A 15,212-nucleotide genomic window follows, 5' to 3' on the forward strand; every position below is an offset into this window, starting at 1 on the left:
CCTTGTTAACCTTCCCTACCAAACCTGTCCCTAAATGAAGTCCTGTTTCCTTGGTGAAAAATTAAACATTTAGACATAAGCTCTAGATGGTAGGCGCATCTATTTTTGCACATGCTGAAAATTGCAATATCTCAATTTGAATTATGTAAATGTATTATTTAAACAGTATATTTATGGATGGATTATTTTAACAGGGCTTAACGAGACACTGAAGTAAAAAAATAATAATGATATAATGATTTGTATGAGTAGTACAGCTAAGAAATAAAACATTAGGAGCTGAGGCATAAGTCTAATGTTTCCAATACAGGAAGAGAAGCTCCAGTTATCTATGCAAATTGCCATTGACCTCCATGACGTTCAAAGTCGCAGAGAGCTCTGTGTTCTGAAGCCTGTTATCTGAAGTGTCTGTCAAAGTATTTTCTTTTGTCTGGGCAGAGAAGGGTTCAAAAGTTCACAGGCTGCTCTGTAAAATAATTTAGAGAATGATGCAATGTTATAAAAAAAAAAAACACCATATAACTGAAAATAAAAATACACAACCAATTCATTATATCTTTTTTTTTTTTTTGCATCAGTGTCTCTTTAAACTGATAAATAAAACCTGTATCATTTTATTTTGAGTATTGGGATCCGTGCACATTTTGCTGCGCAGGCAGCAGTGGCTTTTTCATTTACTTCCTGTGCTGAGACCATCTTCGATGCTGGAACATGTCTGGTGCCCAGTGGCTGACTGCTGCAGTGCTGCCTGCACCCTCTAAAACATGGCAGGATTGGAATCAAAAGCCTGGGTGGGTAAAAGTGAGGAAACACGGGGGCTAGGATGTTTCTACCTGGAAAGGAGGAGGCAGAGTCTTGGACAGGCTTGTCTGCGAGTGGAGCTCTACTCCCTGCAGATACCCAAGGCATGGTGTATGTGCAATATCAGGGCTGCTGAACGTTATTTTAAATGCATGCATACTTAATTGATGCCTGCTGGAGGTGGCCCAACTTTGCTGTTTTTCATGAACAGTCTATAAAATGATGGATGCTTGGCAAAACTAATCCAGTTCTAAAACAAAGTATTGTGTGCTATAAAAACAACATCAACACATTATGATGATTACTCTAAAGAATGGGAAAAAAATATTTTAAAGTTAAATTGTTATAGTACTACCTCTAGTGAGATGTTTCTGAATTTTTAAAATCTGAAATAGAAAACTTTTTTGATTAAAGGGAACTGGAAGTGAGAAGTATATAGAGACTGACATTATTTCCTTTTAAACAATACCAGTTGCCTGGCAGACCTGCTGGTCTATTTGGCTGCAGTAGTGTCTGAATCATACCAGAAACAAGCATGCAGCTAATCTTGTCAGATTTTACGAAAATGTCTGAAACACCTGATCTGCTGCATGCTTGTTCAGGGGCTACAGCCTTGTACACATGCCTGACTTTGGGCCCTTTCACACGAGCAGTTGATAGGCAGTGAAAAGCCTGTCGAACTTTCACAACGGCTTGCTGCTGCCTGGTAATTGCTTGCTGAGCACACATTTCAACTTTGCATCAAGGGCCCTAAAGTCGGCTGAGTCAGCCCATAACGACGGCCTCAGCTGACAATCAGGTGTGTGTAGGGCAGCCGGCTAGAAATGGCCCGAACCTCCGATTTTCGGTTCGCGAACTTCCGCGAAAGTTTAGTTCGCGCGAACTTTCGCGAACCGCAATAGACTTCAATGGGGAGGCGACCTTTGAAAACTAGAAAAATGTATGCTGGCCACAAAAGTGATGAAAAAGATGTTTCAAGGGGTCTAACACCTGGAGGGGGGCATGGCGGAGTGGGATAAACGCCAAAAGTCCCGGGGAAAAATCTGGATTTGACGCAAAGCAGCGTTTTAAGGGCAGAAATCACACTGAATGCTAAACTGCAGGCATAAAGCGCTTTACAACATCTTGCATGTGTATACATCAATCAGGGAGTGTAATTAGAGTACTGCTTCACACTGACACACCAAACTCACTGTGTAACACACCGCAAACAGCTGTTTGTGTAGTGACGGCTGTGCTGGACTGGTGTGCACCATGGCAAGAGTGCAGGCCGTGGCGGTTTTCATGCCCATATGGCGCCAGGCTGTGGTAGCTCAATGATAGAACAAAAGTGACTGTCCAGCTGATCAAATTTGGTCTGTGTCCACAATGAAGCAACAACCTTATTATCTTTGGTGTGCCACCCCCTGAGACACTCATATAGCCAGTGGTCATTGCTTAATTGTGATACGCAAGCCCCTTCACCGCGGCAAGGTAATGATCATGAAGGGGAATGGGCACATGTACATGCCTTTTGTTTTGTTGTTGCAGCTGCACTGCAGCCAGAAAATTTAGGTAGGCATGTACATGCATCAGAAAAATTATTATAGCAGCCACTGCTAGGAATCCGCCTGGAGTCCTGGACCCTGTTGGTGGCGAAGAAGGCAGTCAAGCGGCCTGTGGGCAGAGATGCTGTGTGGGGAGCGACTTAGTCTTGGGGCAGGCAGTCACACGGCGTGCAGGCAGAGATGCTGTGTGTGGGGACTGACTTAGTCTTCGGGCAGGCCTGAGCGTGCTTTGTAGACCAGGCATCCGTGGTCAGATGGACCCTTGACCCAACGCTGTGTGCCAGTGATGTCACCACTTGCCTTTCAACATCATGGTACAGTTTAGGTATGGCCTTTTTTGAGAAAAAATTGCGGCCTGGTATCTTCCACTGCGGTGTGTGGCTTTGCTTTTGTGTGCTGCTTTTCCTCAGGTGGTCATCCCATTGCAGTTTGTGCTTTGTAATCATGTGCCTTCATAAGGTAGTTGTCCCTACGCGATCTTGGTCTTTCCACGGCTCAATTTTCGGTGGCAGAGAGTGCAGATGGCATTGCTCTCATCTGAGGCAGGCACACACAAAAAATGTCCACACCGCTGATCCCTGGATTGATGGCACTTTGGTGGTGGCGGCCGACTGAGTGTTGAGTGGGGTGCCAGAATCAGAGTAGTCAACTACGTCCTGACAATATTGGGGGTTGATGGCACGTGCCTTCTTCTGAACACTGTACTTTAAAGGGCTGCAAGAAATCACGACAGCGCGACCGCGAACAGACCTGCCAGGTGGCCTGCCTCTGTCTTTTGTTTTGTCCATATTGGGGGGATGAAGTGAAAGGTATGCACTGACTTGACTAATACAATGTGCAGTCACACAGGTGCAGTTAACAGGTATGCACGGAGTGGTATATCACACTGCGTGCACTCACGTAGGTAGGTGGGTGCACTGAACACAATAGGTAGGTATATGCAGTAATGGGTATTTCAATGTGCACCTGTCACACACAGACAGGTACTGGACAGGCACAGTGACACTGCGTGCGCTCAGCTCACGTAGGTAGGTGGGTGCACTGTGAACAACAGGTAGGTAGGTATATGCAGTATTGGGTATTACAATGTGCACCTGTCACATACAGACAGGTAGCGGGCAGGCACAGTGACACTGTGTGTGCTCAGCTCACGTAGGTAGGTGGGTGCAATGTGAACAACAGGTAGGTAGGTATATGCAGTAATGGATATTACAATGTGCACCTGTCACACAAACAGGTAGTCATTGAATGTGCTAGACCTGGCAGTGGCACACACACAGTATGAATTATCAAAGTTGTCTATGCAACACAAGTGTGAATGGGACACACAGAAAAAAACAAAATAGATTAAAAGAACAAGATTAGCTCTCAAAAGAGCTGTTGTGGGGTGCTATTTTAGCAATAAGAATCAGCAAGGAGCAAGCTAACAAGCCTATCTCATCTATTCCTATTAGAGTATGCAGCAGTAGTAGCTGTCCCTTCTCTATTTACTGCAGGGCACACGAGTGAGTAAAATGGCCGGCAATGCCTGCCTTTTATAAGCGGGGGGGAGTGGCTCCAGGAGGGAGTGTAGCCTGACTGCGATGTAGAGGGTCAAATTTGACCCTAATGGTGCAATACAGGGGCGAACCGAACTTACGATAAAGTTCGCGGTTCTCCGCGATCGCAAACCCCTGGAAGTTTGCCGGCGAACCGTTCGGGCCATCTATACAGCCGGCGACCCCCAACCTGTGAGTGATCCACTGGGCTGACCTATTCAACCCCAGCGACGCCGATCCCCGGGCGATCACGTTGTTTGCGCTGCTGTTTTCTATCAGTTTGTGTGAACAATCGATAATTACCTTTCAATTACTTATGATCCTGCAAATCTGATCAAATCTGAGGAAAATATTGTACTGTTAATGGGTATCTTTAGGCGTATAAGTATACTAATAGAGATTACAATGTTGCAGGACTACGGTATGTTTAAATTTCTGCCCACTCTTGGCCTGAACTCGCTGATACATTTATTATCAGCATGATCACAAAATAATGATTCTTTAACAACATCCACCCACCTTTTATTTTTTGCGAAGAACTAGCTACAGGTGTACTGTACACCCTTTAATTTAGAAAAAAATTGCCAAAAGTAAACTATGGGCAAATAGAACATCTTATTTGCTCCGGCTTTCAGTAGAGTGTAATTTTTTTTATCACAAACATCTGATGAAAGAAAATCTCAGATGGCAGCAAGCCAATAACAAAGACTGTTTCCTTTTCCCAAGGATTTGATGCCTTCATGTGCGTCTGACGCTGGGTTCTTTATTTATGAGGCTATCAGTTTCAGTTTAGTAACGGAATTGGTCTCAAATTCCATTACAACCCAACTAATGGAACATTTACAACCTCCAACAATTACGGAAGTGTCAAGATCATGTGGCTGGTGATGCGTGGAGCTTGGTGTTTCAGATGTGCTAACACCTCTTTATATTGTACGCAGTAAAGATTTAATGGATGGCAGCTTTACTTCCTTTAGCAATAGATTTAACATATTTTAATATGCCGAGCCTCTTACTTTAGGAATGATAACGTTTCTTTCAATTAGAACCAGCCAAACAGCTCTTCAGCATAAAGTAACCGTTTCTTCTCTGAGTGAAGCTTAATCTTCCGAAATAAACACACATTTTAGTGTCTGTAATAGATTTTTTTTTTCTATCAGACTGTTTTTGCTACTAATGACTTTTAGAGAATCTTCATTAGAGTTTCCATCCAGTGAAATGTGTTCTAAGTAAAGAGGAGCAAAATTATGGCTGGCAGGTTCGCAAGATTTTCATCAAACTTTTGGTCGGATGCAGGGGCGTAGCTAGGAATAGAAAAATTTTGGTTGGGGCTCATCACATCCTGAAAGTACATGGCAAATATTACTGCCGGGTTCACGAAAATATCGCTAAGTGAGACTGGAGCAGGTTCGCTGCAAGTCCACACTACACTATAAAAGGGATATTAACTTATTTAGCAATTGCTGGCACAAGTTATGATTATTTAAAAAGTTTGCAGTTGGGTTCAGGCTGAAGTCAGAAACAGGAGCAGTAAGGCAAGCAAGGACAAAGTACTCCTGGTCAGCAACAAGTAGCAATAACTGTAACCTGTGAAGGGATACCTGAGGTGACATGTGACATGATGAGATAGACATGGGTATGTACAGTGCCTAGCACACAAATACCTATGCTGTGTTGCTTTTTTTCTTTCTCTGCCTGAAAGAGTTAAACATCAGGTATGTAAGTGGCAGTTCCTATCTGGGTCAAGACTGAGTCAGACTACATTGTGTACCCCGTTGATAAGAAATTACAACTATAAAACACTTCCCTAGCAGAAAATGCTAGATAAGAGCACAAATAAGATAAAAAAGGGCCAATAGTTTATAGTGTTTAGCTCTGGCAAACTTTAATGAATGTGTCACTGAGCAAAACCAATAAGGCTAGGTGCACACATAACATAACGTGAAAGGTCCCATTTTATGTCATGTGCGTTTTTGGTGTATTTGCATGCATTTTTTTCCCGCAGACGCGTTTTTCAAGCATTTTGCGTGCATTTTTGCATATACAAAACACATATGCGTTTTTATGCATTTTTTCATGGGTTTTTCAATTGCGTTTTATGCAAATAACTAGGAAAACAGGAAGAGGAAATACATCACAAAACAAAAAAATAAATAAAATAAACGCTTATAAAAACGCATGAAAAACGCATACCATTGCATTTCCATTCACTTTCATCATATGCATTTTTGATAAGTTTTTGCATATTATGCAACAAAACTAGCATTTTTAAAAATGCATGCATACAAAACGCATATGCGTTTTTTATATGCATTTTTTCCTGTGGCCCATTGACTTCCATTAACATCAAAAATACGTTCCACATAACTGCCATTTCTGCTAAGTGTGCACCTAGCCTTAAACAGTAAAAACTTGAAAAGTAGATTTAAATATAAAATACTGCGGAATATCTTAAAAAGTCATTTTTAGGAGAAGGAAGATGGATACAATTGTTTATTTCATTAGTTTATTTTCACCTCGGGTGTCCTTTAATCAGTATTATGTGAAATTTAGCGTAAAATTGTACAATGACGGTCACATGTAGTTATGATTTTTAAATTCTATTGATTTTGCGTAATGTAGTTGTAATTACGTGCAATTTCGCGCCAACGTTTGTGGTTAATAGCAAGGCCCCCATACATGCTATCGTCACCAAAATTGCTACACATGTGAAAAGGAATACTGGGAACAAGTAAAAAAAATAGACTGTTTTTGAGAAAATGAATAAAAAAAAAAATAAAAGTAAATATGGGTTTTAAACAAAATTATAGATCCTGATTACGGTTACAAATGAAAATGGATTACAATTTTTTTTCTGAAATTTGCATTTGCAATTACAATGCCAACATTACTAATTTTTTTTGCACAACTCATGCTCATCGCTACCAACAAGTATCAGGAACAGCAGTCTCAGGCAATGAATCACTAAGCTGCTTTGAACATATAAGTGGGTGCCTGGGTGCTCTGGTGTGTGTGCTCCCAGCACATTATATGCCCTTACCCAATAACACTGCGTGCCCATGGGAATAGAAACAAAAAATGTGCCAGCATCAAGGTGTAGTGGATAGCATACTTACCGTAACTTCTAGTGCTTGGGTCCCAGGATCAAATGCTGGCCAGGGATACAGTTTATATTAGTCTGGTCTCCCAGTGTTTGTGTGGGTTTTCTCCAGGCAATCCAGTTTATTCCCACATTTAAAAAAACAGAGAGGTAATTGGCTTCCCTACAATAAGGGGCAAGTCTGCACTCATCAGTTTTAGGGCTGGTGCACACCGAGCGGCTTTTTCAGCGTTTCTGCAGCCGCTTGCGGCTGCGGATACGCTTGGTCAATGTATCTCAATGGGGTGGTTCACACCAGAGCGGGAGGCGTTTTGCAGAAACGCATACTCCCGGGTGAGGCATTTTTTTGGATTGTGGATGCTTTTCTACCTCAATGTTAAGTATAGGAAAAACGCAAACGCTCTGCAAAACGGCAGTTCAGAGCGGTTTTGCAGGCATTTTTGTTACAGAAGCTGTTCAATAACAGCTTTACTGTAACAATATCTGAAATCTACTACACCAAAAATGCTTCACAAAACCGCAAAATGCTAGCTGAAACGCTACAGAAAAATAACAAAAAGCGTTTCAAAATCTGCTAGCATTTTGCGGATCTGCTTGCGTTTTTTGGTGTGCACCAGGCCTTTCTGTGCATTTTCTGCACAGGAAGACTGCAACCAATGTTAATCAATGGGCTAGTTCACACTTGAATGTGTTTTTCACATGCAGAAAAACAATTGACAGCAATGGAAAACTGTCAGACCAGTGGCGTACCTACCATAAGGCTGTAAGTGCTCACAGCACCGGGTGTAGCCATGGCTACATTCAAACTAACCTGGGAATGGTTCAGTGCAATAAAATGCAATCAGTTTTCATGTCCATTTATCCAGTTCCCTACAGTTCGGAAATTGCCCTAAATGCCTTAGAACCTACTGTCACGGAAGAGCCGTAAAAACGCAGTGAGAAGTGAGAACTTTCAGCTGCTGACACCAAGCGACATTAGCCAGCTGGCTGAAACGCACAGTGCTGCATTCATAGCAGCACTACAAAGCGACCCAAGCCTGGAGGAGCTCAGGCGGCAAGCTTCTGAGCCCCTCGCAGACAGGGCTGACTTCAAGGTATATTGGGAAGGTGGGAAACTGTACAGTGAGTCTGTGCAGCCCACTGCAGGTAAACCACACGCATACCAAGTGGCTTGTGGTACCAAGTGCATTCAGGGGGCATGTGCTGAAGTCCGCACATGACAGTCCTCTGGCAGGGCACTTGGAGGTCCGCAAGACACTTGCCTGTATTTGAAAACAGTGTTATTGGCCCAGGATGAACATGGATGTAGCAAAATATTGCAGGTCATGTGCTGTCTGTCAGAAGATGGGAAGGTCCAGGGATCCCCACGGGGTTCCCTTATGTCCACCGCCACTTAGCAAGAAGCCCTTGTGTGGGATGGCTGTTGACATACCTGACCCACTACCCGTTGTCACTAGTCCTGACAGACCCCACATCAGAACTCAGTGGCACAACCGCATTGCGTGGAAAGATCCATGTTGGGTCACTCCCAAGGGTAAAAGACGGTGAACTGTCCAGGTGAACCGAGCCGCAGGCTCCAATGAGTTATCCAGCCGTGTCAGCAACAAGAGACCTTTCAGCCAGGTTAGCGGCAACGCCACACATCTGGTGGATGTTTGTCCTCGTGCCTCCATCCCAGGGGGGGTGTCACGGAAGAGCCGTTAAAAACGCTATCGCAATCAGTTTCCTGCACCGATTGTGATTAACGGGACAATCCCAAAATGTGTAGTCCTAGCAGAGTGCAGAGCCTTGGGGTCTGCCCTTTCTTGTAGATAAGCAGAGCCTCTTTTCATGAAGTCACTTTTGCTTTCTGATCAAGCCAATGTTTGTTTTCAATTAACTGGTTCAAAAGGAGTTTCCTTTATGGGCCAATGACACCAAGGTGTGAAAGCTTTGCCAGCAGCAGCACCAAATGGCTATCCTGTCAGTAGAGGAAGCCAGCAACAGCTTTGAATCAGCAGGGGACCAGACCTGCTGGCTCCGCTGAGAGCAGATTGAAAATAGATGCAATGTATAATTTTTGCTTGTTTATGGAATTGTTGAATAAAATTGGTGCTTTGAAGTGTGATCTGATCCCTATCTTTTTTGTATTGTTCTGCATGATTGTCAGATCTTAGCTCCTTCACCTGTTGGTGAGGTACCACCTACATATTAAGGCCAGTGAGTTCCAGGAACTTTTTTTGTTTAAGGAATACCGTACCTAGGATAGTTATGGGAGTTGTATCATTTTGTGGCGTCTTGCTGAACATTTTGAAGCCAATATTGAGGGGCGGGGGCAGAGCCGGATTAAGGCTAAATGGGGCCCTAAGCAAAGTAACTGATTTGGGCCCCCCCATCATGTCGTAATAGAATCAGAAGATGCAGCTGCACAGCAATATGTCGCACACACCGGGCAGCCGAGCTACTGGTTGCTATGGGCAACAGCACGCTTTCCTCTGTGGGTGCACAATGCAGGGAATAGCAGCGGCAAAATGCAGAGTGAGAGATGAATGGCTGGGACATTTGCACTCAGGGGCTGGGGCACCCCTGTGAAGAGGGCGCCAGATATCACAGCAGCACTTTCCCCCTGCATCTCCAGCCTGGCAATAGCAGAAAACTCTGGACACCGCCAAACCGGAAGCCGTTCCCCAGACAGAATTACATAACCACTCCCACCACCGAACAACCAATTTCCTCCCAAACTAGACAGCCACCATGCAGCCTCCATCCCAGTGAATACGATAGTCCAGCAGAGAAGGCAGCCGCAGTGGGGGAGAATGACAGCACCAGATGAATCACATTCACCTATTGCGATCCAAGCAATAGAGGTCCCGTCATCCGGAGCCCATCTGTCTCCTCTAGAGTGCTGCCGCTCTGTTACTACTACTATTACTACTTCCTACTTCATGTCTGATCTGAGAATCAGGAAGTTTCATAGCGAGCGGCTGCACTGTAGAAGAGACAGATGGGTTTCAGATGATGGGATCTCTATTGCTTGGATCATGGATAGGTGAGTGAGCGTTTGCCATCTGCTGCTATCATTCTTGCTGCAGCTGTGGTTCTCTGGGGGAAGGGAGGGTGGAGTGGGCAGCGGCAGAGCGCACAGTAGCAGGAGGGGGACCTAGGAGGAGAGCCTGGCTCTGAAGACAATCAGCAGCGCACGGCATCATTTGACAAGACAAGACAAATAACATTCTGTCTGTCCTGGTGGACTCAAAGCGCCAGAGCTGCAGGCACTAGGACGCACCCTATAGGCAGTAGCAGTGTTAGAGAGACTTGCCTACGGTCTCCTACTGAATAGGTGCTGGCTTACTGAACAGGCAGAGCTGAGATTCGAACCCTGGTCTCCTGTGTCAGCGGCAGAGCCCTTAAAGGGACTCCAAGCAGTGCCTGTGGATATGCCTTTAAGCATACCCACAACTAATTCATTTCATCCTCACACCTACCAGCATGATGTTTGTAATTATATCCCCCTGGGTTCCTTATATTTCATTGCATTGTGCTGAATCGAGCTGCCAACTTTGGAGAAAAGTCGTCCTGTGGCCGCGATTTCAATCGCGAAAATATCGAAAACTAAAAGGCATAGAGCAGCCGTTTAGATATCATTGGAAAGAGGAGAAAGAGAGCTTTAAAATGATATGCATATTTCCATAGTTACTGCACTGCTCAGAGTCGCTTTAGCCATTATACCATCCAGCCACCTCTGACTTTGGAGAAAAGTCGTCCTGTGGCCGCAATTTCGATCGCGAAAATATCGAAAACTAAAAGGCATAGAGCAGCTGTTTATATATCATTGGAAAGAGGAGAAAGAGAGCTTTAAAATGATATGCATCTTTCCATAGCTACTGCACTGCTCAGAGTCTCTTTAACCATTATACCATCCAGCCACCGCTGACTTTAGAGAAAAGTCATCCTGTGGCTGCAATTTCAATCGCGAAAATATCGAAAACTAAAAGGCATAGAGCAGCCGTTTAGATATCATTGGAAAGAGGAGAAAGAGAGCTTTAAAATGATATGCATCTTTCCATAGTTACTGCACTGCTCAGAGTCCCTTTAACCATTATACCATCCAGCCACCGCTGACAGGATGGCAAGGGCTGGTTTATGTGCTAATGGGGCCCCTTTGACTCTGAATGGGGCCCCAAGCGACTGCTTTTGTTGCCTGGTCGGTAATCCGGCCCTGGGCGGGGGTAAGCCACAACCAAGTTATTAAACTTCTCAGGAACTGGACAGTCCACTGTCACTGAATTGTCGTATTCTGAGGATCATGAATCTGTGATTATTTGTGAGAGGAAATATGGGAAATGTCATATTTTTTGGACTCAAACGTCCCACCCAAAAGGATAACACCCAGTCCAGCCTGGGGCTGACCCGGAGATCCCACCTGAAAAGCTGGGTCATTCAAAAGGACTCTGCTGGAACTCCACCCAAGTCTTCCATCTTACCAATGTCATGAATGCATGCTACTAGCCTGAGGACCGAGCTAGCAGCCATCTTGTATGAACTTTGACCCAGAACAAAGGACTTTAACTTGCTTCCACAAAGGGACATATTTCATCTGAACTTGAGTATTTATTTTCTCTCCTTTTATTTTTACACTGGGTTACTCTTCTCTCTAATCGTTAGTTTTAATGATTTTCTGTTTATATTAATTATTTATATTGCATTTATAAATAAAATACTACTCAAGTCACTTATTTCTCAGCTACACCCTACTATTCAGCCACACAGAATGAATCCTAGCTTTCTGAAGAGTTGCTACTACTGTCCATATAGCCTGATTAGTGTGTTTCAACGGTTTTTATTTGCAGGTCTTAGAATCAGTGAGAGTAGGTCCCCTGTCCTTATACAGAGTTGGTGGCAGCTTTGTACCCTGAAATAGAGTGTAGTTTGTGTTACTGTAGCTCGCAAGCTCCCTTTTAGCCTGTCTGCGGCCAAATTCCAACTGTTTCAGCTCATCAATTGTGTCCAAGAGGTTGGACAGCATGTGGGTGAAATACCTAGGAAGGCTTTGAGCTGTCCGGCCACTAGGGGGCCTGTGATACTTAATATTTACCCCAAAAAGTTTTTGTTTTGTTTTTTTTACCTTGAGGTGGGGAAGGTATGGGGAGCAGAAGAAGAAAGAAGCATCAGTCTAGAAAACCTAGCCTTCAGAAGATAATCCTGTCAGCCAACACAGCAGGCAATTACTCTATCGGTATTTTCACATGACCAGGTTGCAATGGCACCTGGGAACAATATTTTTCCTACATAATATGAAAAATTGCAGGCCATAAAGTGTCCACATCCCAAATTCTGGACAATCCTGATTTTGTAATTAACTGGTAGAAAACTGAATTGACTGGTGTTGGAATATAAATGTATGTACTATGAATATGAAAATAGCATGTGAGCTAACTGTGACTGACTTTGTACTAGCTTCTTTATAAATCTATAATGAACAGTTCAATTATCCATAAACATTCCCGTCAGCTGCCTCATTATCACCATTCAGTGAAGCTGGATTGTCACTGAGCTGGAAAAACTTTCCCATAACACAGACAAGCATGCAACATACCTCAATCTAGTCACATAAAGAGTACCTAGACCCTGCAAATAGGACAGTCTCCACACGTATACAGCAGAAACATCTTTACACATATAAAAAAAGATTGTTCCCAGGTGCCATTGCAACCCGGTCACGTGATAATACTAGTAGAGTAATTGTCTCCTGTTTTGGCTGAAGGCATTATCTTCTGAAGGCTAAGTTTTCTAGGCTTCTATCTTATTCTGCTCCCCTTCCCTTCTCTACCTCAAGGTAAAAAAAAAACTGTTTGGGAGAAATGGTAAGTTCTAAAGCATTTAGGGCAATTTCTGGACTGTAGGGAGCTAGATAAATGGACATGAAAACTGATTGCATGTTATTGCAGGAACCATTCTATCCATATCAGTAAATGGACCTAAAACTCCTGACCTGCAAAAAAATAAAAAGACTACATACCGGATGCCAACAGAGTCAGTCAGACACAGTGCGTTTCAATGGAAACAGATAGTAGCAGTTCCCAGTATTCATTTGTATGCAGATGTAGGATGACTAGTGGCAGCACAGAGAGCATTACAGAGGTGAGAAGGCTTGAGCAACAATGTATGTTCCAATTCTAAATTCAAAACTGATGTAAACACACTGCACTGGAATGTGTGTCAAGTAATCTGTACACAATTCTCATCCTGAATAGTGTAAATATAGCCTAATGCCTGGTACACGCATCCAATTTTGATTGGCTAATGCTAGACCAAGTTTTACCACTTCCATGCAGTATGAGGGCCAACAGATTTTGAATACTACATACAGATTTTATAGGTAAGCACTTACGTTACATGGGAGTGACAAAATTAATCAAAATTGAATGTGTATATGCACCCTTAGGGATTTAATCTAGAGGCCTTTTTATTAACAAGTATCCAAATCCAGGTATTCCAACACCTTACCCCCTTCCTTCCTAGGAAAAGAGCACAGAAGCACATTAGTACCCCTCACTTACTACCACAAACATTTAAAAGCATGAAACAGAATCCTGCACTAGGAACTAAAAGTTGTTTAAAGAGGAACTGTAATGACATAGTAGAGTAATACATTACTTAGGAGACCCGTTTTTCACACACATACACGTTTATATATACAGGAATTGATTGCTGGAAAGGCCACACAGGCCGAGGCCGTGGGCAGCTGCTGTCCAAGGTGGCAGCTGAACACGAAAGAGGGGTGGCTACATTTGAAAGAGGAGGCTGAAAATGGGTAACAACACATTAAAAAGTGAAATGATGTCCAAGGGACATGTTAATGAAAGAGAGGGACTACAGTACTTGGATGAAACGCATGGCAGAGGGGGCTGCACATGGAATTAGAGGAGTGTTGCTGCACATGAAAGCAGAGAGGGAGAGAGAGAAAACAGTCCGGAACAGGATTTTAAATCAGTACAATATTAAGGAAAAAAAATACAATTTAAGGAGAACTATTTTTACCTAAGTTCATTATCTTGGTTTCAGCATCATAAATAACCACTTCCAATATCCATATATTGGTGTATACTCATATGTAACCCCATCCTCCCAGAAATACTTAGCCTAGGCTATGTCACACAGCATTGAGTTCCACTCTGAAAGACCAGGTGTTCTTGCTCTCTTCATGCTACCAGGGGCGTTGCTAGCATCCTAAAAGATCCGAAGCACCTTGGGGCACTAAGGTCAGAGAGAAGGCAAAAAATGGGCATGGCCATGTCATGGCACGGAAATGGCCGTGGCTATGACGTGGGCGTAGCCAACTGTAATATAACAGAAATGCAAAAAGGCCCAGAGTTTTTTTCCCCTAAAACACAGTTAGGCGAAGTGACCCTAAAGGCAATTAGACAACATTTTTTCCTTCCAAAAGCACACATACTGTATAAGGCAGCATTCCCTCCTGCAAAAGAAAATACACATACCATAGAAGTGTTTACATACTGGAAATGCATAAAACGGTACGCCACAGATATGGAATGCATAAAACCATACATCACAGATTTGGATTGCATAAAACGGTACGTCACAGATTTGGATTGTATAAAACGGTATGCCACAGATTTGGATTGCATAAAACGGTACACCACACATTTGGCTGGTGCACCATTGTCTCATACGCATGGCTAGCTTGCACAGGCTTTAGGGATAAACCAAAACAACCAGTGCTCGGTTAAACTGCTATGCTCCTGTATTTGCATAGGTGTGTCATCATGTTCTCATTTCTCTCCCTCACTCCAAAGACATATTAGTAGGTGCACTGGTGTCCATCTTATTTGACTGCTGTGTGTGCTTGTGTGGTGGGGATATTTGACTGCAAGAGGTTAAAAACTGAGGTTTTATGTAGCACTCATGTAAAATGCTAGAGTATGCCAGTCTGGAAAAAATGTGGGAGTAGTGGTTATTGCGATTGTAAGTTTTAGCAATTTCTACACATTTTACATTTGCACATTTTGTCGAACTTATGATTACGATTGTAATAGCAAAATTGTAAAGGCGAAAAGGATGCAAAATTTAGCGTGGTTACGAGTACATGGTTAATCTTTATTATTACTTTTTTCGTAAAAGCCAATTTTTGCATAATTACAATTTTGATTCATTTTCTCATAAGTACATTAAATAATGTGAAATTACGAGTAAGCATGAAATGAAACTTGACATTACGCGTAAACG

At 43.1% G+C, this 15,212-nt stretch overlaps 1 protein-coding gene across 3 annotated transcripts in view; it reads right to left on the reverse strand.

Annotated features, from left to right (window-relative positions):
• CDH23 (cadherin related 23) overlaps window positions 1-15,212 on the reverse strand; it is a 1,682,716-nt gene that overhangs the window by 765,285 nt on the left and 902,219 nt on the right. The window contains exon 14 of one of the 3 annotated variants that reach the window (XM_068258238.1): window positions 392-466. The exons of the other annotated variants lie outside the window; for them this stretch is intronic. Coding sequence (XP_068114339.1) covers window positions 455-466 — 12 coding nt within the window. The 3' untranslated portion in view covers window positions 392-454. Of the gene's footprint in view, window positions 1-391; window positions 467-15,212 lie in introns of those variants that run through there. 3 annotated transcript variants of the gene reach the window in all.

This window comes from Hyperolius riggenbachi, chromosome 10 (genome assembly GCF_040937935.1).
Source record: "Hyperolius riggenbachi isolate aHypRig1 chromosome 10, aHypRig1.pri, whole genome shotgun sequence".
NCBI lineage: Eukaryota > Metazoa > Chordata > Amphibia > Anura > Hyperoliidae > Hyperolius > Hyperolius riggenbachi.